Raw genomic sequence first — 24,027 nt, forward strand, 5'->3', positions numbered from 1 at the left:
TATATAGGTTTGGTTTCTGGCTTGATATATACGTTCAAGTCTACTGTTGAAAAACTTTTTTAGCTTGATAACAAAGGCAGTACCTATAATTAATATTTGGTCTCGGGTTTCATGTCACCTATTTGTTAGATTTATCTTCCATTTTTAGGTCAACCCTATTTTCTTATGGTATGCTAATTGCGTATTTGGTTGATAATGAAGTTCTGAAAGAGACCGAGCGATTGAAATAAGACCGTATTATCGACTGTGAAAACAGATAATCTACCCGTATACAGAAGGCTAAATACACGGATGGATTTGGGTTTCGATATGCAAGTTTGTTGCCCATTGAATTTCGAAACGGAATACGCCTAATATTGAAAGTGGTTCTAAATCGGATGTCAAGTTTGTTTTCTGCAGCGACTTGCTGTCGATAGCACGATGAGATGTTGCGGGCTTGATTCTTGCACTTCTGTATTTTTATACCTATTGACACATTATTGAAGATTTCACTTGTTTTGCTTGCCATACAGCATTTAAAGCTGTCAGCTTTGGATTTCTTTAAAGGTAGGAAGTCTTTCTTATCTTTTTAAGTTTGCTATAATAATTTTTAAAGTTGTGCTGTTATTTTTGTTTCAGTTCTACAATTATTGTTTTTCATTTTTACAAATTAGAATTGTATACTAATTTTTGTTGCTTTTTTGATTGCTTTTAAGTTGCGCTATAATGTTTTAACCTGTTTTGAACAAATGAATAATTGGACTTTTTTAATGTGTGCCCTTACATGTAATGATTTATAACATAAATATATGGTTTAATATGCATATATCATGATATTTATTCTCAATTGTATATTAAAGGGATCTTTTCACGCTTTGGTAAATTGACAAAATTGAAAAAAGTTGTTTCAGATTCGCAAATTTTCGTTTTAGTTATGATATTTGTGAGGAAACAGTAATACTGAACATTTACCATGGTCTAATATAGCCATTATATGCATCTTTTGACGATTTTAAAACCTAAAAATTATAAAGCGTTGCAACGCGAAACGATTGAATAATTTGGAGAGTTCTGTTTTTGTCGTTAAATTCTATGAAACTACGAAGATTGCTTATATAAGGTATAAAATACGTCAAGGAAGTGAACTCGGCGGAATAGCTCAGTAGGCTTAAGCGTTTTTACTTCAGGACTCTGGCAGGACTCCAGGGGTCACTGGTTCGAAACCTGGTCCGGGCAATGTTCTTTTCCTTTTTTAAATTTTATTCTTGATTTTTTACTGGAGCTTTTACGACCCAATGTTTACATTTATCGATATAAAGCATTTTATGAATAAGTTAAAAAATGCCAAAATCTGTGAAAAGGCACCTTTAAACTCAATCCGCGTGGGAAGGACGTGAATTCACAACGTGAATGATTTTAAGGCTATTAAACTCGTTATAAGCGAAATATACACTACACAAAGGAATAAGTCCCCGATGTATACATGTATTTACACTTATGGGTATTATAATATGGTTTGAAGTAGATAAATACTTTCATGATTAACTGCTGCTTTATATTCTTTTTGGTTATTTAAATATGGTTCGTTCTATAGCTGGTATTGACCATTGAGGATTTTAATTATGCCAAATGGTAGGCGATGGGGTTTTACACTGAAACATGCGTTTTGTATTTAATATATAAAAGTTCTTTTTTGTACATGTGCCAACATAATCGACACAGTGATCGATTTAATCAATGTATTAATAAGTCGTAAAGAGGGAAACATTTAAATATAGGGTGATTAAAATGGCAAGGTTGTTTAACCACTTTTCAATCGGTCGTTCTTAATCCCTACCTTCTTTACCTGCAAACTATTTTACTTAAATACCTAATTAGCTTATTATATATAGGAAGTAGAGATTACTCGCTATGCTACTTGGCGACACATTATCTTTCTGATTTCCCGGTCAATCTACAGAATCATTCTACAACCTATTTAGTAAAAAGAAAGACGTACCATGTACTTAAATAATCATAATAAAATACACTCTGTGTTTATCAAAGCTTTTTGATGATTAGGTGTATGATATCTAAAATTTCGACACCCTCTTTGCACGTATAGTGTACATTTGCCTTTATTAAATTGTCCTTTCAAATTGATCAGTACAAGAAAATTAAGGCACGCACCTTGAAATCATTGAATGCATTGTATCAGTGACTCTACATGAACGTAATGAACTTAAATGCTATGCATCACTTGAATAAAACAAGAAACCGTCGGAGACGGGTGATGCTCCCCAAAGTGTTTTTTTGTCACAATATTGCACTATGTATTCAGATAAAAGGAAACGTCTTGAGGGCACAGTAGTTGGGGGGGGGGGACGATACTTTTTTATAGAAAATTTCAAAGGGCCATTACTCTGTGAAAAGTCATCCGACCAGAACCCGCTGATAATATGCACATCTCCTCTTGGTAGTGAAGCTTCAGATAAAGTTCCATTGAATTCCGGTCATTAGTTGCTGAGAAATAGCCCGGACAAGAATTGCACTATATGTACAGTTAATGGAAAATTTCAAAGGTCCATTACTCTGTGAAAAATCATCCGACAAGAACCGGCTGATAATATGCACATCTCCTCTTGGAAGTGAAGCTTCCCATAACGTTTCATTGAATTCCGGTCATTAGTTGCTGAGAAATAGCCCGGACACAAATTGTGCACGGACGGACGGACGGACACACGAACGGACGGACGAAGCGGCGACTATATGCTCCTCCCAAATGTTTTTGGGGGAGCATAAAAAGCTAGAACAAAAACATCAACAAACAACCGCAGATCCTTTTTATCACTATTGCAATTTATTAAAAAAAATTATACTAACATTTCACATTCGTGTTCTGTAATACATTTTCAACCAACTTTTCGTTTTCTACGTACAGCAACAATTTGCAAGTATCCCAGTGTTAATGAACGAGGTCAATACATGCAGTCAAAAGATACTAGATCAAGTTGTGACAATTGTCTATGAGAAATATATATGAGTCGTGTTCTGAGAAAACTGGGCAAAATGCATTTGCGTAAAGTGTCGTCCCAGGTTAGCCTGTGCAGTCCGCACGGGCTTATCACGGACGATACTTTCCGCTTTTATGACATTTTTCGTTAAATTGAAGTCCCTTCTTAGCAAAAATCCAATTTATGCTGAAAGTGTCGTCCCAGATTAGCCTGTGCAGTCCGCTAAAGCTATTCTAGGATAACACTTTCCGCCTCGATTGGATTTTTGTTTAGAAGAAACTTACTTAAAACTGATAATTTCATAAATGCGGACATATCAAGTACTCTAAACGCACACGAATTAAGCCCGATTTTATCACAGTTCGGCGCCTGTATATTATTATATCATGTCCATTTCTTGATATATTTTATGGGTATTTATTTTCATATATTGCCATTAAAGCAAATCATAAAATACAAAAAGATAACGCTTGATAAAAATCAATGCAATCAAGTGCCAATCCATATAATTTGCTGCATTCTCGGCTTCATGTGGTTTTGATTGTTTTTATAATATACATGTAGATAAAAAATTACCTACGTTGCACATTTCAATAAAACATAACATTTGTTTAAGATAGTTTAAGTGCGAATATTTCTTTACTATTATCGGAACGAAACAGTACTGAAAGTTAATGTTTATGTTGTTTTTTTACTTTAAAAAATAATTAAACATGCCGGTTTGATGCTTCTTTAGAGTTCAAATAAAAGCGTTAAACGATAAAATAATGATTCTTAATTTTGAACAGCACGTAATTATCTTCTTAAGTATCAATTGATTTCTTGTATAATCCAGTGCCGTGTTTCCGTACTTTATCCGGTGCCAGTATTTTTATGGTTTCATTATCATTTGTCCGTGAAATCAATATGCTACCTTTAAAACGCAATTCCTCTCGTTTTTGATGTTTACTGTCATTTCATACGGTTTTATAATAAATATCATTGATTCTTACAACATTGTTTAGTAGTAGTACCGGTACATGTTTCTTTTGCTCTCCAGTTACAAAAAGCAAATGTCTGAATATATTTCATGACAAGATATAGGTGTGGTTCATTACTTTTCGTTTGTTTTGATAAAGTAATTTATGTTAATATCGATGGTTTTTTGTTGCCATTTTACTAACAATGACTGAGACCGATTTAGCGACTGTGAAAATAGATAATCTATCTGTTAACAGCAGTCTGTATAATCGGTAGATTTGGATTTTGACATTCCCGTTTGTTGCTAATTCGATTTTGAAATCGGATACGCCTGATATTTAAAGTGGTTCTGTGACGGATGTCATTTTTGATTTGAGTAGCGATTTGCAGTCGATTGCACGATGATCTATTGCGGGCTTGTTTTACCGCTTCTGGTTTTCCCAGTTACCCGCTATTAAGGTTTACACGATGATCTATTGCGGGCTTGTTTTACCGCTCCTGGTTTACCCAGTTACCCGCTATTAAGGTTTACACGATGATCTATTGCGGGCTTGTTTTACCGCTCCTGGTTTACCCAGTTACCCGCTATTAAGGTTTACACGATGATCTATTGCGGGCTTGTTTTACCGCTCCTGGTTTACCCAGTTACCCGCTATTAAGGTTTACACGATGATCTATTGCGGGCTTGTTTTACCGCTTCTGGTTTTCCCAGTTACCCGCTATTAAGGTTTACACGATGATCTATTGCGGGCTTGTTTTACCGCTCCTGGTTTACCCAGTTACCCGCTATTAAGGTTTACACGATGATCTATTGCGGGCTTGTTTTACCGCTCCTGGTTTACCCAGTTACCCGCTATTAAGGTTTACACTTGATTTTCATTGCCGTTCAGCAATAAACTCTGTCTGCTTCGGATTTTTTAAAGGTAGGGGATTGAATAAGCTTCTCTGATTTCACTTTTAAAATTGGAGCTAATCTTGTCTCTTACTTTTAACAGTTCATTTTTTTTATCATAATATAGTTTTTCATAAATAGGAATCATGCTACTAGTATTGTATCCGATTGATTATTGTTATTATGAATTGTGTTTTTAGTTCCACTTTCATTCCTGCTTTCTTACATCGGGTCTTGTGAAAATAAATGTGTATTTTTAATTATTTGAAATTGTTAGTCATCAATAAACGTTAACAACATCACTGTAAATCTTAATAGACATAACATGATTTATTATGAAACGTGTATATTCAATGCAATCATCGTGAGAATGACGCGTGTTCATAGTTATAAGAACTTTTCACGTTTTTCTTTAATTGACAAAATTGAGAAAAAAAGTTTCAGATTTGCAAATTTCGATGTACTTATGATATTTGTGAGGAAACAGTAATACTGAACACTTACCAGGCTCTATAATATCAATAATACGCATCTTTTGACGATTTTAAAATACCCTGAAAATCATGAAGCGTTACAAATGCGAAACGATTGAACAATTTGGAGAGTACTGCTGTTATCATTCTATTATGTGACATTACTTAGGATTGCTTATGTAAACAATAAAATAAGCACATCTTTTTGTGAGCAGGGTCAGTGGTTCGAGTCCAGTTGAGGATTACTTTTTTTCTTTCTTTAATTTTAACTTTTTAAATACTTGAGCTTTTTAGTTCAGTTTAGTTTAATTTACATCTGTCAATTTCAAGTATTTCACGACAAACTTCAATACAAGCCAAAATCTGTGAAGAGGTTCCTTTAAGGCTCTACTAAACTCATAAACATCCGAATGAAAAACCAATTACTCAATATGACATTTATTTTACGTCTTTTAAATAAATAGTGGTTGTACTAGTGCTAACATACTCTATATTGTGATTAGTTTTAACTGTAGTTGTAATCCCATGTACCAATATTACAGAAACTTATACATTGAAAGTTTACAATGACAAAGTTATTGAACCACATTCCACAAGGTCTGTATTAATCCAGCCATTTTACACCTGCCAAAACATTCATTTAAATATGTATAAGCTAATTATAGGTAGTTGCCCGCTATGGTACCGTGGGACTTATTAACATTGTGATGTCCCGATCGAATAATATAACTATTGCATATGCTATTCAGTTAACAAACTCGTATTTACTTATCATAATTGAATAAATGATTGAAGTGTATTTAGAAAAGCTTTTCACTGAATCGGTTTATGATATCTAGAGTTGCAATACTAAAATTAAAGGGGCCTGTTCACGTTTTGGTAAATTGACAAAATTTTAAAAAGTTGTTTCAGATTCGAAAATTTTCGATTTAGTTATGATATTTGTGAATAGTAATACTGAACATTTACCATTTAGCCATTATATGCATCTTTTGACGATTTAAAAACCTGAAAATTATAAAGCGTTGCAACGCGAAACGATTGAATAATTTGGAGAGTTCTGTTGTTGTCGCTATATTTTGTGAAACTTCGATGATTGCATATATATAGCATAAAATACATCTGACCTTGTGTGCGGAAGAATGGGTCGAGGGGTCTAAGTCGGAGACTTTTACGCCAGGACTTCAGGGGTCAGTGGTTCAAGTCCTGTTGAGGGTTACTTTTTTTCTTTTTTTTTTTAAATTTTATTCTTGACTTTTTACTGGAGCTTTTTAGAGCAAATGTTTAAATTTATCAATAGAAAGCATTTAATGACAAACTTCAAAACATGCCAAAATCTGTGAAAAGGCCCCTTTAATTGTATATAGATTTTTTATGCATTTATTATAATTTTCTTTAAAAAAATATCAATATGAGAATATAATGGTACACACGCTTAAAGACTTTATAAAGATTTACTGTTATATAACAACCTTACTTTACTTAATATTCTTAACGAAATATTACGTAAAACCCAACCGAACATTTCATTTTATCGTGTGATGTGTGATAGTACGATTGACATTTCACTTTCTTGGTTTGATAGTCATAGCCTGTTATAATCTACTTTCATTTTGCAAATTACATCAATCATTTTGCAATTATTGCGGTGCCTAATTTTTATTTTACAAATACATATTTTTTTAATGCGTGCATTGACTTCAAACCACATTTTCACAAACATTTTTTTATCAAATAAAAGTCACAAGCCATTATAGAAGCTTCATTATTGAAGCCGCTTTTTCTTGATTTTTTTTAACACAGACAGGAAACATATTTTTATTTATTGTTTAATTAAATACAAACAACAGATAGATTGCTATAATAAAGAGCATATACATATTTTGATCTTGTGTTAAAACCGGTAATTTAAGACAGAAGGATTTCTCAGCAAAGCGAACTGTATTTACCCAAACATGTAGTTAAAATACTTTCAAATGTGCAGATGTTATTTATACTTGATTAGACAATCATACCGTAATCAGAGGGGGTAATCACGGCGAAAAATAACTTTCTCGGCATGGACGTCGCCATCTTGACTAGATTGCGTGATTTACCCTATGATAATATTTTGAAATAGATGTGGTAAAACATAACTTTTATTTTAAGCCTTTGTCTATCATCTGAAAATTAACAATTGTTGTCACAACTGCATTTTAGTAAAATTAAGATTCGTCTTTAGAAATATATCTTGCGTATACACATGACTAAATCGTACGTACAAATTAAAAGTGTATTATAAATTACAAAAACATTGAATTTTACTTACAAATTCTTGCGTATATTTTATTTGGATTCGCAATACGTATGTAGACAACTTTAAAAGCAGATAGTTGCAACTGCGTTCTTTAAGTCTACAATCTTATAAGCGTTAAATGGATAGTGGCGTGGAGGTCCGGGAAGAACATTTATGATTCCACTACCAGTTTTCCACCACTGTCGAAATGTGGTCCCGAGTAATAATGATATACCAACCCATTTTTACGATTTTTGAGGTCGGAGTTTACTGAATTATTTAGAATAAGTCTTATGCACTTTTAAGGGCAAACTGGCAATATAAATTGAACATATTGGTTTGCTAAAATCAAACAAGTACATTCGATTTGGCAATTGTACACATCGTTTACAATATATAATTTGAAATGTACAATTATGAAGTAACGATATATATAAGCCATTATATTCAAATACGTATTTTTTATATATAAATGTTGAATGCAATAGCCATGCATACTCAAACATTGTCTTTCATTCAAAATAAATAGTTATTTACGTGAATCTAATATTTACTTTTATTTCCTTCCAGACAAGTGATTTGGAGGTGATAGTTGTGATACATCTTGACTATATATACTTACATATTGCGTTTATTTGCTTATGCTGAACTATGATTGACAAGGGAAGTGTCACTTGATTAAAACATCGGTTTTGAAGTACACCGTCGCTTTAAGTTGTCTAATCTTCAAGTTTCGAGCCTTCGTCAATTGCACCGAAAGACTTTTCAATTCAGTTTTATATGATACACATTTCCACCCTTTTGACAACCATCACTGATCGAAACACGACATTTAAGGGCATAGTGCGGCACAGATCGGCTTGTTAGCACAGTCATATCATTGAGGTGTAAATATTTGGATATCTTGGTTGGATAAGTATTGACAGAGCTATCAAGAAAGATAGGAGCGTATGTAATAAGCAATAATTCAGTTTTACTCGAAGTAAATCGCTCCTGTTTTTTTAATAGTCTGGTCTACATCCTGATATGCAACAGTTTTATTAATTAAATAATAGGTCAAAACTATTTACTATTTACAATAGTTAACGATATAACATATTTTAACGATACCCATTTAGCGACTGTCAAAACAGATAATCTTCCGGTCCACAGCAATGTATATGAAATATGTTCTATGACGGATGTCAAATGTGCTTTAAGTAGCGATTTGTAGTCGATCGCATAATGCTATATCGTGGGATTGTTTTCTTTTTTTTCAGTTACCCATTATTGAGGTTCACACTCGATTTTGATTGCCGGTCATCATTTAAACCTGTAACTTTGCATTTAAAGGTAAGATATTAGTGTTATCTTCTCTGTTTCTTGTTATTAAAAATCACACTGATCATTCCCTCACATTTGAAAGTTGTATGGGCTCTTTTTTTACCATGTAGAGAGTTTCTTCTTCTTATACAACTTTTATTGTATCCAAATAAGTATTAAAATTGTGAATCGGTTTAGTTTCACTATTATCATGCCATCTGAAATTGTTAAAAATGTCGTGTGAAAATATCGTTTTTAATGTTTGAAATGATAAGTCTTCAACACACATTTAGAACATAAATAAGCTGTGGTTCCCTTTTTTCAATAAGGTAAAAAACTATGGTGAAAAACTTGCTATCAAAAACAAAGGCATACACAAATAAGAAATTTATAAATTTACTAATTGTTTATTATGCTACCTATTTATCGTATTCATCTTGTGTCAGGAATCATCCGCAAGCCACTTATCACTTACGAATACAGGCCATGTTACATGTAGCTACATACGCCAGTATTTCAATTTGATATGGTCTCTTACTGTCAAAGAGATGCTAATTGTACTATTAAAGTTTACAACTATTAAACAACTGTGTGTAAACATATTTTGACAACGTCCGGCACGTTACTTATTTAAAAGTGTTTAATACATTTTAACGAATTCCGACAAAACACAGTTACTGAAAATAAGAATACATTGTATTATATAACAGTTGCTGCGGATTAAAACCGGGCGGTTTCGAAACTTAGAAGTTTATAGGTTTAGAAAGATCGAAGGAAGACTGTGCCTCCTGTTTAAAGAACCTAATCAGTTTGCAATTGAAGTGTATTTAGAAAAGCTTTTCACCGAACCGGTGTATGATATCTAGAGTTGCAATACTCACATTAAATACATAGTGATTTTTATGCATTTATTCTAATTTTCTTTTAAAATAATCAAAATGAAAATATTATAGTGCACGCGCTTAAATAAATAATAAGATTTACCGTTATATAACAACCTTTATTTACTTGATATTCTTTAACGAAATATAACGTAAAACACAACCGCACATTTCATTTTATCAATTGTGATGTACTGATAGTATGATTGACATTTCACTTTATTGGTTTGATAGTCATAGCCAGGTTGAAGCTACTTTCTGTTTGCAGATCACATCGATCATTTTGCAATTATTACGGTGCTATTTTTATGTCCCCCAGTCTACACTGGGGGACATATTGTTTTTGTCCTGTCTGTTTGTTGGTTTGTTTACGTCAAATTTTAACATTGACCATAACTTTTGCAATATTGAAGATAACAACTTGATATTTGGCATTCATGTGTATCTCATGGAGCTGCACATTTTGAGTGGTGAAAGGTCAAGGTCATCCTTCAAGGTCAAAGGTCAAATATATGGAGGGACATAGTGTTTCACAAACATATCTTGTTTATTTTACAAATCATTGATCTTAAATTGGTCCAGCACATTTTTTTTAATGCGTGCATTGACGTCAAACAACATCTCCACAAACATTGTCATCAAATAAAAGTCACAAGTCATTATAAAAGCTTCATTATATAAGCCACATTTTCTTTTCTTTTTTTTAACACAGAAAAGAGACATATGTTTAATTTTTTTGTTTAATTAAATACAAACAACGGCAACATTGTTTTAATAAAGTGCATATACATATTTTGATCTTGTCTATTACCGGTAATTTAAGCCATAAGGATTTCTAAACAAAACGGACTTAATTTACACAAACATGTAGTTTCAAATGGGCAGAATAGACAAGTATACTCAGAGGGGATAATAGTCAAGATGGCGACGTCCATGCCGAGACAGTTATTGTTCGCCGTTTTATACCCTTTATTTCTTTCGTTCAATTTTAAATGACGCTCACTTTCCAGCCATATCAGTTATAAGGTCATTAGCGTTGATTTCGTATTAAAATTCGCTTTATATCTCGTCATTATTACTCCCCGCAAATTGTTTTAGTGGAGCTGTAATTAGGTCATCACACTTAGAAATTTCACAGCAAGTAAAGTCGAGATATAGAGCGAATATATATACGAAAAAAACGCTTGTAACTTTCTTGCTGATATGGCTGGAAAGTGAGCGACATTTAACAAATTAACACAAGTATACAAGGGTATAAAACGGCGAAAAATACCTTTTGAGTTCGGAGTTTACTGAACTATTTAGAATAAGTCTTATACACTTTCAAGGGCAAACTGGTAATATAAATTTTTAACAAATTGAATTGCTAAAATCATACTGGTACATTCGATATGGCATTTACACACATCGTTTACAATATATGATTGAAATGTACAAGGTTTTAAAGTACACCGTCGCACAGTCATATGATTGAGGTGTAAATATTTGTATATCTTGGTTGGATAAGTATTAGCAGAGCTATCAAGAAAATTAGGAACATATGTAATAAGCAATAACTCAGTCTTACTCGAAGTAAATCGCACGTGTTTTTTAATAATCTGGTCTCCGCCCTGATATGCAACAGTTTTATTAAATAAATAAAAGGTCAAAACTATTTACTATATAGGGATAATATCCGTTTTCGAGGGCATGATCATGTCCGAGAAAATGTGTATTTGCGCTATTATTGCATAAACAAATCCACGCTGGGTATGCGGATACTTTGATACCAGATGGCACTTCGATACCAGATCACAACAAAAGTCACGCGCGAGAGGTAAGTTCATCAGTTTTTTAAAAAGTTATATCATAAAGATAAGTGTTTTAGACAAGGCGAATGGTCGAGTTTATAAATGGTGTATCCTTTTCTATTGGAAAGAAAAAAATCACGGACGAATGGTAGATTTTTCCTTAAAAAATAGAAAAATCGGTCGGAAAACAGCATAAACTGGATGAACAGTAAACATTTCAACAAAATAAAACTACGTAGAAATATTGCAATAAATTGTTTGATATTCCAGCATGTAGAGTAATCACTGTGCTTCAAATACTGAAATTTTGATAGTATTCAATAAAATATAAACGAAGATAGAGCATGTTTTAATAGGTGGTATGCATGAAGTTGCGGACACTTTGATTCCCGATATAGGGCACTTCGGATAACAGATACTTTCAACATATCGGGCACTCTGATAACCGTGTTTTATCTTCTACCTGAAATGCATTTATGTTTATTATGGCTATTCTTACCAAACATTTTGAAGTACGAATAAATTTGCAATGTCAAGCGCGTAATTACATACACATGTAAAATATAACCATATGTTCGTTTTCAAAAATCGTATAACTATTAATTCATATACCAGTACTAGTAATTATTATTATAAGTGCAAATTTTAAACAATATTCAAATGCTTATTTCTGAAGTAATATATTTCAATTGACGATGGAAAATAATTGTCTAAATAATCAACTTGTTTTTAGTGGTAAATTGAGATTAAGAGAATTGAAAATACAACGGATCATGTAGATCAACACGACTGTGTTCAATTGAACTTATAGCAGGACTCTAGATAAGAGGAGCAAGGGGTCTTAAAGCGGAAAATACACATTTGTTCTTCATAAAATTCTTTGTCATTGGTGCTCGTTAGAATTGCATCATGAAAAATATTTCCACAGCTTTCGCACATGATAGGGCTATGTTTCACCTCGATGTGTTTTCTTTCATCTTCATCAGTCTTAAAGAACTGAGTGCACACTGAGCACTTTATGCATCCATCCTCATGTGTCTTTAAATGGCGCTTCAAGTTGGCTTTCCTAGCATAACTGGCCTCACAAATTCCACACGAGAACCGCTCGCTAGTAGACAACTCCTCTTCTAAACTAATGTCTAACAACGAGCCGTCGGCGGCATTCATTAACTCCGATTCGCTCATCCTGAAATATATAATAATGACACGTCTATCCAAGTTCGTATGCAGAACGTGTTGTGTTAATAATAATAACAACGACGGGTATGCACAACTTTGACACCACTACTGTGTGATTTAATCGACCGCCTGTACCATTATTGCTTTTTTTATTTACTGGCATTAAGCCAATAGAATTTAAGACCTGAATCGCTGCTGAAATTTAGCTCTAAAGTGCAGTTTAATCAGAGTGATGTTTCATGGCACACTATCTAGTATATACTTAAATGGCCTTAGTACCTTCATAAGGACATAAATGTACATGATTTAGATCAGCCGTTTCGCTATAAAGAATGTAATTTAAAATTACATAGTACACGAGGTTAAATCATTTTAAATTACCGTCTTCGATGTGTCTGATGAGTAACATTTTAAATGTAATTTAAAAAAAATTAAGCTCGTGAACTACAGTATGCGAATGCAGCTGTTGGGTGACTCATACAGACTATACTCATCAGACATATCGAATTAGTTTCACGTGTCTCTCACATTTATACAAAATCATTATCATATTCCAAAGGGATAAGAACATGTTTTGGTAATTCGTTTTAATTTACGTTAGTACATACTTTTTTATGTGTTGCCTGCTTACTATAACAGTATTCCACAGCGAATTCTGCATTTCTGATTCACTAATTAGAGTGTGTAAATAGAGATGATCGGTACACGAAGTGTCCATGAAAATTTGGCATCCGACTCTTAAAACATTTGAATTTCCTTAAATACGTTAGTTAACTAAAATTTAACATGTTGCAACATTAATGGACATATTTATCTTTTATTTCGATTAGTTGGCACGTTCTTAATTTATTTCCAAGTATTTGTATTTTGTTGAAATACGTGCTGATCATCGAATTCATGATGATTATCGATGGAATTTTAACATTTTTATTATTACTTTTTTCCACGAATTTCTTGTTCCCAAATACGAAGTACTATACCATTAATAGACCAAACAATGTTACGTGTCTGAACACCAAAGGAACGGAATATAAATGCAAAAAACTTGAAGAACTCACCTCTCGCGCGTGGCTTTGGTTGTGATCAGGTATCGAAGTGCCATCTGGTATCAACGTATCCGCATACCCGGCGTGAAATCACTCATACCAACATAAATTAAAACAACATTGAAAACAATATTTCTTGTTCATTCGACATCGACAAAATTATTCGAGTATTTCATATGACGTCATACAGTTCAAGGTTGTGTTTTACATATGCCTCACCCGGTCATCGTCAGAAATGACGAGGCTTTACCTTCGGACACAGGTACTTGAAGAAATGTTTTTGGTCCTTATATATATATAATAAGAGAAAAGGTATTCAACGATTATTTCACAGGTGTATTGAATAACACAATGCAACAGCATGAAAGCTCAAACAATGCACACATATGTCGTTGTGGTTGCCAGCAGGAAGAATCCATCTATGATTAAACGCTTATATTTGGAATACAAAATTCACGAATACTCAAATATTGTACTTCATTCAAAGGGTATTCTTATTTATACGAATCTAATATTTACTGATTTGAAACCGATGTTTATGAATTATCTTGGCTATATGAACTCATTTATTGCGTTTTTTGGTCATGTTAAACTGCTATCGACATGGGTAGTGTCAGCTGAATTTATTCAAAGTATGGAAGTACGCTGTCGCTTTAAGTCGTGTTATCTGCGTGTCTTCTTATTTGTACCGAGAGACTTTTTCCGTTCAGTTTATATGACATACCTTTGCACCCTATTGCAAACTGTTATTAATTGATTGTGATTCGACATTTGAGGACACATTGCAAGTCGTAAGCACGACCATGTCATAGAGGTTTAAATATGTGTAGATCTGGAATGGCATAGCTATCAAGGAAGATATGCGACATATGTCCATGTCTTACATAACATAAAATGGTGGGAATTCATTCTAGTATGCGGAACCCTGTGTGCATTGTCTGACTATTGCGATACTTTTTTTTAGTAATATTAAAGTGATATTATGCGCATTTTTCACTTTTGAATTGAGCTGAAAAGAAGTAACAGGTCAAAAGAGTTAGTTAATATCGTGCAAATGACCAATTATCTGCAACTCATCTTGCTACCAGTTGTTTATAAAAAAAATATATATTACATTCGATATTTTACATGACTGCACAGTCCTTTAAGCCGAGCGGAACTGTCTTTTTTATTATGATCGGAGTTAGTGTTCGTGTGTCGTATGAACGAATCTGCACTAAAACTAAATTTAGATTCACATCGTACAAGGAATCATTTCTGTCGTCAGTTGTCAAAACGAAAGTACGGTTGATTTTCAAATGCATTATTTTTCTCTTTCCGGAATATTGTTTTACTATGTACTTGCTGCATTAACAATATCAGTGAAGTGAAAACACCAAAAATAAACAACGGTTGAGATAGACACATAGCATATACTATTAAATGTGCATAATATCACTTTAACTGCATGTACTCTACTGTACTAATTTTAATTATCTCTTAGCATAAAGAGCTGTAATGTGGACATTTAACAACTTGTTAATAATATTTGGGCTATTGCTCAATATAAACAAGAGCACCGCCTTGCGGGTGCAGACCGCTCATCTATTTTTCTTTTAAAGGTGAAGGGAACTATCTCAATTCTTCAATCAAAAAAGATGGATGGGTGGGGTTGAGAGGGTTGTATAGTGTGTGTGTGGGGGGGGGGGGGGGGTCATTTTTTACATTATCTTCCAAAAATAAGAAAAAAAAATGCAAAAGCAAAATAAAAAAAACGTTTTTTTTTTTGGGGGGCGGGGGGGGGGGGGGGGATTCTTGGGTAGGATAGTTTGACGGTCTTTCAAAAATAAAATAATAAATATAAATATTTTTGTTTTTTTAACCATGTTTCCAAAAAAAATTGGGGGGTGGGTGGGTGGGTGGGGTCGGGGGGGGGTATAGTGGGAGGGTGTGGTCATTTATAAGATGATCTTTAAAAAAATAAAAAATAAAAATTGGCGTGTTTTTTTGGGGAAGGGGGGATCGGGGGGGGGGGGGGCATGGGGGATGGTTAGGGTGGAGTCTATTGTTGTATGTCATGTAAGAGTTGTTTTGTAAAAGTATCAATCAAATCTGATCATAAATAACGAGGTCATTGAAATTTTTGCAAAATTTAATTATTTGACCTTGAGAGTCAAGGTCATTCAAAGGTCAAGGTAAAATTCAACTTGCCAGGTACAGTACCCTCATGATAGTATGAAAGTATTTTAAGTTTGAAAGCAATAGCCTTGATACTTAAGAAGTAAAGTGGATGTAAACAAAAAATTTAACCATATATTCAAAGTTACTAAGTCAAAAAAGGGCCATAATTCCGTCAAAATGACAACCAGATTTATGCAACTTGTTCCGTACAGTCCCCTTATGATAGTTTGTGAGTGTCCCAAGTCTGAAAGCAATAGCTATGATACTTTAGGAGTAAAGCGGCCCAAAACACAAAACTTAACGAAATTTTCAATTTTCTAAGTATAAAGAGGCCAAAATGTCAAAATGCCAGTCAGAGTTACATAACTTTGCCTGCACAGTCCCCTTATGATTGTAAGTAAGTGTCGCAAGTATGAAAGCAATAGCTTTGATACTTTAGGAATAAAGTGGACCTAAACACAAAACTTTAAATTAAGTATAAAAAGGGCACATAATTCTGTCAAAATGCACGCCAGAGTTATCTAACTTTGCCTGCTCAGTCCCCTCATGATAGTAAGTAAGTGTACCAAGTTTGAATGCAATAGCTTTTATACTTTATGAGAAAAGTGGACCTAAACACAAAACTTAACCAAATTTTCAATTTTCTAAGTATAAAAAGGGCGCATAATTCTGTCAAAATGCACGCCAGAGTTATCTAACTTTGCCTGCCCAGTCCCCTCATGATAGTAAGTAAGTGTACCAAGTTTGAATGCAAAAGCTTTGATACTTTATGAGAAAAATGGACCATAACACAAAACTTAACCGGACGCCGACGCCGACGCTGACGCTGACGCCGACGCCAAGGTGATGACAATAGCTCATTTTTTGTTTCAAAAAAAAGATGAGCCAAAAATCAAATCTCTTATCATTTGGTTGATTTTTTTACGATCTGTGATTTACATATTATTTTTAAACGTTCGCTTTAATATCACACAAATTTGTTTCTTACTGTAAGGACATGTCCAGAAACAAAACAAGTCCAACATCTTTTTTATCTGTCGCGTCATGCCAAAATGAGTCATACGTCACATGTGGCGAGTGTAGCTCCAGACCAACCTTAGCATCCGTGCAGCCTGGTAAGGAGCTACCCGGTCCGCTAATGATTCCACACTACTTTGCGTAACTATAAAACCACGTTGGTTACCACAACTATTCCGCTCACCGTTAAAATATTATACTTCTGACAAGAGCACCGTATCCTTCTGACGAAAAGAAACATGGCGGACGAAGAAATATCCGGTAAGTGGGTGACAAAACGTTTTATTATAAGACACTGCAAAATTATTGCCACTTGCGAAGCACTCCACCGAATTTCTGGACCAATGTCGTCTACCGGGTATTTAAAAGTTTACCAGTCGTGAAATATTTAGCATGACTTTGAAAAAGTGTTTACAAAAAGTCGTGTCGCGCTCGACACCATTCGTACTTGTGAGAAAACTGTAATAATCAGATGATTGTCGATGTGTCAGACCTGATGTGACAGACTTAAATCATTGTATAAATAAAAAGAACATGCCATACGAACCTTTTTGTGGCAATATCTGTTTAAGGCCTATTTTTTTTGGTGAAAACATGCATCACTTACATAAATATCGATTCACCGCGCAACACTGATTACACCGTATTTATATTCCGTGTAACTGAAATTCGTGGCACCGCTGACTTTTGCACATGGTTAAATGATAAGCTAGAACGAGCCATCGTGAGCTAAATTTATTTACGATAATCTTCCATTTATCAAAGTTACATGTTCTAGAATTGATCTTGAAATGATGGCATGCTTGCACCAAAAAAGGTTCACCGGGATCGATTGTCTTGCTTTCCAGTACGTGAAGGGCACATGTTTAAGTCTCATGTTTCAATGTTTTATATATTGTTGTGGTAAAATACAATAATTATTGATAATTATTATTTATTGATTTTAGATTCATAATCCGTAAAAAAGATCTCCAGCTACGATGGTATAAGCAAATGTGTGTGTAAAACTAACCAAAAGTAATAATAAATTTAGTTATGTATAGTGTACAGTGTGATGTTGCATTGGTTACATTTACTGAAATATGAATTTTGTGTTTGTGGCAAAACCAAAGATATATACCAAAGATGCTCTCGACTACTTATATCAGAAACAAAGGGGTTACACTTAAAAAAAAACCAACTATTTTTTGACTGTCTATAGAAGCTTGTGAGTGCATGTCTCCATAGATAAGACATTGTAGCGCGGTCCAATTTAACGAGATGTGAAGGGTTCGAATCATATAGTTATTTCCGTCAAGTATTAAGAAAACAATTGAAAACCAAATATTTTTTAAGTACATTTTAATATTGCTTTGAAACGGTTTGTACACTTGTTTACCATCGTGATTCAAATTATGAAGCCTTTATTTGACATTGTTTTAATATTTTGCTTTATATTTGTTAACAATTATGACCCCAAACTTACCACAATTTTTCTAATTAGAATAGCTTTATCATACTATCAAGCACTGAGAAGGTGCCTTTCGACAGCTCTTGTGGCATAATACAAACCTGTGGTGCTATTTTTTTCAGATCTTGCTGGAATTTGCGATGAGTGGCGTAGATAGTGATGAATTGATGCCTGATGAGTTTTAGTTTTATATCAGAATAAAGCGGTGCCAAAAAATCATAAAAATGCGGTGCTTTTACGGACATTGTTGAGCGGTGTCCATATTTCTATGTCAGTGTTGAGTGGTGCATACTTGCTAACACGTGTAAATGTAAAAATCACAGTTATATTCAATAAAGCATGCCATAATGTGTTGTAAATTGATTCTTCTGCTATAAAATACCGTTACAAAAAAATCTTTCATTTAAAATGTTTAAAATGTGCACAAAAACGAAGTTTCGCGTCATGAAAGTCACTTCTTTCACGACATGCTCAAATTGTTTTCACTCTTTTGAAGTTAATAGCGACTCAATTTTGATGCGGTAAACGGCAATTAGATTTAAAGTATATACTTCGTTCGGTGGAATATCTTTTTATTACCAACTTACCTTGTTTTCTTGTTTTTTCTTTCATTTCTGGACTCGCCAATAAATTTGAAGCCATGTTTTTTGACAGAAGGATACGTTGCTCTTGTAAGAAGTATACAATTTCGACGGCGAGAGGAAAAGTTGTGGTATTCGCTCTATCATCGTGAAAACGGGTAGTGGAACCTCTGTGACCTGAATGCGCGCACAAGCAGTGTAGTCTCGAGGAGCGCTGGCCGCATGTGACGTATGACTCACGCGTCTCGATTATTTGAACATTTTATGATATATAAAAATGTCAAAATTGTTTTTCACATTGTATTGTTTATTTTTTCAATTGTCAACTGCATGCTTTTCTTGATGTAGGTCAGATATGTTTACGAATATATATATATATATATATATATATATATATATATATATATATATATATATATATATATATATATATATATATATATATATATATATTTATTGTGTTTACATTTACATATTTACATGTATACACGATATAATGTATCGATATGTATCACACAATATAGAAAAGGAATTACTAAGCCCAATAAGTATTGCCTAGTAGTCAAAATAAGAAAATAAATACAATATTTTTCTTTGCAATTAATGTTATAGATTACAATTCTTAAAACTCTAATACTCTATTGTTAATTAAAGTACTGACAGTACTGGTGTGACGATGCTTTTGAAGAGAATTGATATAAAAGCATCTATTTAAGTTTATCTACATCACCACAATTGTGAATGTGGGTACGAAAATTTTGGGTAGGAAAAAAATGGGTACGAAAATTTTGGGTACAAAAATTATGCCAAAACAAAAAAATTAAGTACGTAAAAAGATTTGGTTACGAAACAAATTTGGAAGGAAACAAATTGGGTAAGAAAAAAAATAGGTTAAGAGCACAAATTTGGGTACGAAAAAAAAATTGGGTACGAAAAAAATTGGGTACGAAAAATGTAGGGTACGAAAAAAAAATTGGGGGTACGGGGAAGTAGTTCCCATGGGGAACTTGATCCTTTCAGCGAAGCTGGGAGGCGGGTTACATTCTCGATCAAATATAACAAGAAATATCTTTAAAAAGGTATTCGACGTGTATTTTCTGTACCACTTATCTTTAAAAACTGTCTGTTACAGTAAAACGTTTGTGGGTTATAACATTACGTTTCAGCATATAAATTCAAAACTTGACATGCTCTTTAATTACACCATGCTCTTTAATTTCACATGTATATCATACCAAACTTTATATTTCGTTGTTTCCTTTCCTAAGTTAATGATGCTATGTGTACTGACGTGATTTCACAATCCCATGTGCATGAACATATACTTTTTCTCTTTTGATTATTGTTCTTTTTCTCTAATTCAATAAGCTTAGGCATGTTTGTTCGTTAAGTACGGCAATAATTTCATGATGATTCCCGATCGAAAGTGGGTATGAGCACATAGCCGTAAGACCACTTGAATACGTGAGTTCGCCCATGAACACATGGTAAGGTTAACTAAATCTCCGCGATATGACCTAATATGTGTTTAAAACAGCAAACAATATCCAACAAACGTGGCTCTGTAATTTATGTTTGAAAAGTTTATTAAATATGCAAAATGTGGAAGCATGTAGCAGAGCGAGTATCATAGATATGAAACGGCTATTATGCTGTTTATATACCATAGTCGCTACAACGTTTACAAGTGGCAGGTTCTAAATAATTCGTTTTCTTTACACTCATGATCGCGTTGAAAGTTAATTATACACGATTTGATTCGCAATTTATTTACAGAATCACGACAAATGTCAAAAACAATACAGAAAATGCATAGTTGTTTCATTGATCTATAAACATAAAATGGATTGAATAAAACTGATTTAAAATTAACTATTATTAAATATTTTCCCAGAATATGCTGTCCTATTTATAGCTGAGCTTCCTATACCTTTATCAATGATAATCAGCGAGTTATGCCGATTAGAAAAATCGAGCTATCTCAATCGGACTGGCTCGGTCTTTTACTTAGGTTGCCATTGTGAAGAAATTTTTCATGATATGATAACTTAGACGATGCTTCGCAGCATCGTCAATAATAATGTTGTAATTTTAATGATTATGATTAAAAGGAGGATCAATGGGCCTTGACCGTGAGCTGTTCGAGGGGGAAGTGGCCGAGGAATTCCTGTGCGGCATCTGTCACCAAGTGCTGCTCAACCCCGTCACTGCCGGCTGCTTCCACATGTTTTGTCAGGCATGCGTTATCCGCAAGATGAAGTCACGAGTGACGAAGCCGGTGTGTCCTGTATGTAGCGCCGCCTTGAGTCTTTACATGACAGACACGCCAATTGAGTTCAAGCTGAAGCTGCTCAACCTGAGCACCCAGTGCTCGCACAACTGCGGAGACGCGTTCGTATTGGCGGAACTCCCCGACCACATGGACGTCTGCCCAAATGCGCCGGTCCAGTGCCACTTCACTGCCCAGGGCTGCCCACGCAAAGTGAAGCGCTGCGACCTGAGGAAACACCTACATGAATGCGACTTCCGGGAGGTGGAGTGTGAGGCATGCGGCTTCCGGACTCTTTACAGGGAGCTCTTTACCCATCAGAGTCGGGTCCGATGTCTAGAAAAGAAGCTGAAACAGCAAATTATTCGCGAGCGAAAAGCGTCGTCCAGAGAGATAATACGTCATAGAGAAAAGCTTGTAAAAGAACATGCAAAATTTGACCAGCAGCAAAGGAAAAGGATTTTAAGCCACGCTAAATCCCAGGCAAGCCGGAAGTCTGAGAGGCAGACTACCGCTGGTAGTGAATTTGGCGACAGTGAGTTTGACTTTGCGACGACACAGGACTCGGTGTTCCTGACGGAGGATGTTATCAACCGGCACAACCAGCAGCGGCATCACTCCGAGGAGGCCAAACGCATGGAAGTCTCCAGACAGGTTCGTGCACGTAATGCAGTTGTCAGGTAGTGGTAAAAGTATGTATACTTATTACTGTTTAACCAGCTTTTACGCAGTCAAATGGGGCATAAGTAAGATAATCGACCAACGTCTTTTATGAATGCATAAAAGACGACGAAACATTCAAATAAACAACCAAGCAAAACATGTTTTGACTAAACCAAACAGTTCTGTACAGGTATGTTTTTTCCCAAACTCAACTTCAGATTTTTTTAACTTGGTTTGATGTGGATTTGTATATTATTTTCAATCGTATATAGAATTTTAGCCAAAATAAATGTTTATATTGATTCATGTTCTAGTCTTTGTCGACTTTTTGAGATACCACTATATGAAATGTCGTGACCATACATACCACTTGACGTATTTTTAATTTGTTAGTTAACGAAGACACCCCACAGCTCGCGTTCTGGGTTCGCCTCCAACATGTGTTCCCAGTGTAACAGGAAGTTCATTCCACAGCAGAACACACAAGCTGCCTGCAGATGGCATGTAGGGGTAGGTACCAGTCGAGCGCTGTATTTTCGATATTCCTATGTACTAATTAAGTAAAAAATCATTGACATGTGTATTTTTTCATAAGTATGAAACTTAGAAAAAGTATAAACGTTTCGATACTTGTAACTCCAAATTGCCGAAACTGTCGTTGAAGCTTAGTACTTTGATGGAAACTGAATTCCGGTTTAAAAACACCAATCTGTGGTGGCTTGGGGCAAACACCAACAAGTGTTGCCGTGGAACATATAATTGTTTAATATCTACGCTTTGCGGTAATAATTTGTACACTTTATTTTCGATATTTAGAAATAAATGTATTTATAACCAACATGAAGTCATCGTCACAATCAAAAGATGTACAATTTAATCATATGTTTTGATATCAATAATAACCTCGTCAACATTCGTTGGTGTTATTGTGGTCAACACGAATTTTTATCAAACGAGTTATATATAGAATTCTATTCTAAAGCTAGGTTGAAACCAAAGTGCGGAGTCACATTATATTATGTAAATATATATAAGGGTACTCTTCCATTAATGGAAATAAGTGTTTGCATGTCTGTATACCCGAACGATGTCAACAGTTTGCACCAATACATGTATACACTAGATACACATACCACTGACACAGGCTATCGGCGTTACCTGCTACCCCACCACTGCAACCACATCTCCCAGCTGATACCCCACACCACTGCTACCCCTCACCACTGCTACCCCATCGACCAGCGGCTACCCTCACCACTTCTATCCCATCTCCCATCTGCTCCTCCCACTACTGCTACCCCATCTCCCAGCTGCTACGTCCACTACTGCTACCCCATCGCCCATCTGCTACTCCCACTACTGCTACCCAATCTCCCATCTGCTACCCCACCACTGCTACCCTATCTCCCATCTGCCACCCCACGACTGCTACCATATCTCCCATCTGTTACCCCACTACTGCTACCCCCTCTCCCAGCTGCTACCCCACTACTGCTACCCCATCCACCAACTACTACCCCTAACCACTGCTACCCCATCTCGCAGCTGCTACCCCCTCATCAAACACTCAAAAGAATTCATTTGTTATACACAAGAGCACACAAAAACGCGAGTCTCATGTGTTTTTTACTTATTTATATATAACAAGGTATGTGACATAGACCCTTGAAATGCTGATTTCGGCACAGCAGCCGAATTCCGAAGCTCACTGCTTTATCAGTTTTCAACCGATTTGCAAAACCTTGGTATCAAACAACGCAAGAGACTTCATACTAAATAATAATTTTATGCCTGTTCACACAACTCTACCGAAACTCGGTCAACACACAGATAACTTGCAAAAACATTTACTAGAATCGCACTGGCTACTACGAAACACATTGCAGGCATGTATTACCGTACTCGTTTTGACAGCCATTAACACTGTAATTACACATCTCATACAATCAAAATTAAACTAAGGTAACACTTAGTAACAAAAATATATTATCAAATCAAATCAGTTGCGAGAATCAGCTTTCCAACTATTCAACGGAATGTTTTCACACTCCCTTCGCAATCAAAGACAGGAAAGCCTCATCTCCGTTATTAACAAATGAGAACACAGCTTTGTTAAC

At 34.7% G+C, this 24,027-nt stretch overlaps 2 protein-coding genes across 2 annotated transcripts; one reads left to right on the top strand and one right to left on the bottom strand.

The window, feature by feature from the left end:
* The first annotated feature begins 278 nt into the window (after positions 1 to 278).
* LOC127866815 (uncharacterized) lies at positions 279 to 23,433 on the top strand. Its single transcript, XM_052407634.1, has 5 exons — positions 279 to 546; positions 8,832 to 8,904; positions 21,090 to 21,901; positions 22,304 to 22,440; positions 23,055 to 23,433. The coding sequence occupies exons 3-5, from the start codon at positions 21,098 to 21,100 to the stop codon at positions 23,431 to 23,433; spliced, it is 1,320 nt and encodes a 439-aa protein (XP_052263594.1). The 5' UTR covers positions 279 to 546; positions 8,832 to 8,904; positions 21,090 to 21,097.
* LOC127866027 (zinc finger protein 60-like) lies at positions 12,273 to 14,014 on the bottom strand. The gene is made up of 2 exons (XM_052406264.1): positions 13,783 to 14,014; positions 12,273 to 12,731 (listed from the first exon to the last, which is right to left on the bottom strand). The coding sequence occupies exons 1-2, from the start codon at positions 13,824 to 13,826 to the stop codon at positions 12,341 to 12,343; spliced, it is 435 nt and encodes a 144-aa protein (XP_052262224.1). The 5' UTR covers positions 13,827 to 14,014; the 3' UTR covers positions 12,273 to 12,340.
* Positions 23,434 to 24,027: the final 594 nt, after the last annotated feature.

Source organism: Dreissena polymorpha, chromosome 2 (assembly GCF_020536995.1).
Source record: "Dreissena polymorpha isolate Duluth1 chromosome 2, UMN_Dpol_1.0, whole genome shotgun sequence".
Lineage (NCBI taxonomy): Eukaryota > Metazoa > Mollusca > Bivalvia > Myida > Dreissenidae > Dreissena > Dreissena polymorpha.

Coding starts and splice junctions, on each gene's coding strand:
- LOC127866815 (XM_052407634.1), top strand. CDS start 21,098: ATGGGCCTTGACCGTGAGCTGTTCGAGGGGGAAGTGGCCGAGGAATTC. Junction 21,902..22,303: donor GCATGGAAGTCTCCAGACAG/GTTCGTGCACGT, acceptor TTAATTTGTTAG/TTAACGAAGACACCCCACAG. Junction 22,441..23,054: donor GTAGGTACCAGTCGAGCGCT/GTATTTTCGATA, acceptor CCACTGACACAG/GCTATCGGCGTTACCTGCTA.
- LOC127866027 (XM_052406264.1), bottom strand. CDS start 13,826: ATGGCACTTCGATACCTGATCACAACCAAAGCCACGCGCGAGAG. Junction 12,732..13,782: donor ACCAAAGCCACGCGCGAGAG/GTGAGTTCTTCA, acceptor TATATATTTCAG/GATGAGCGAATCGGAGTTAA.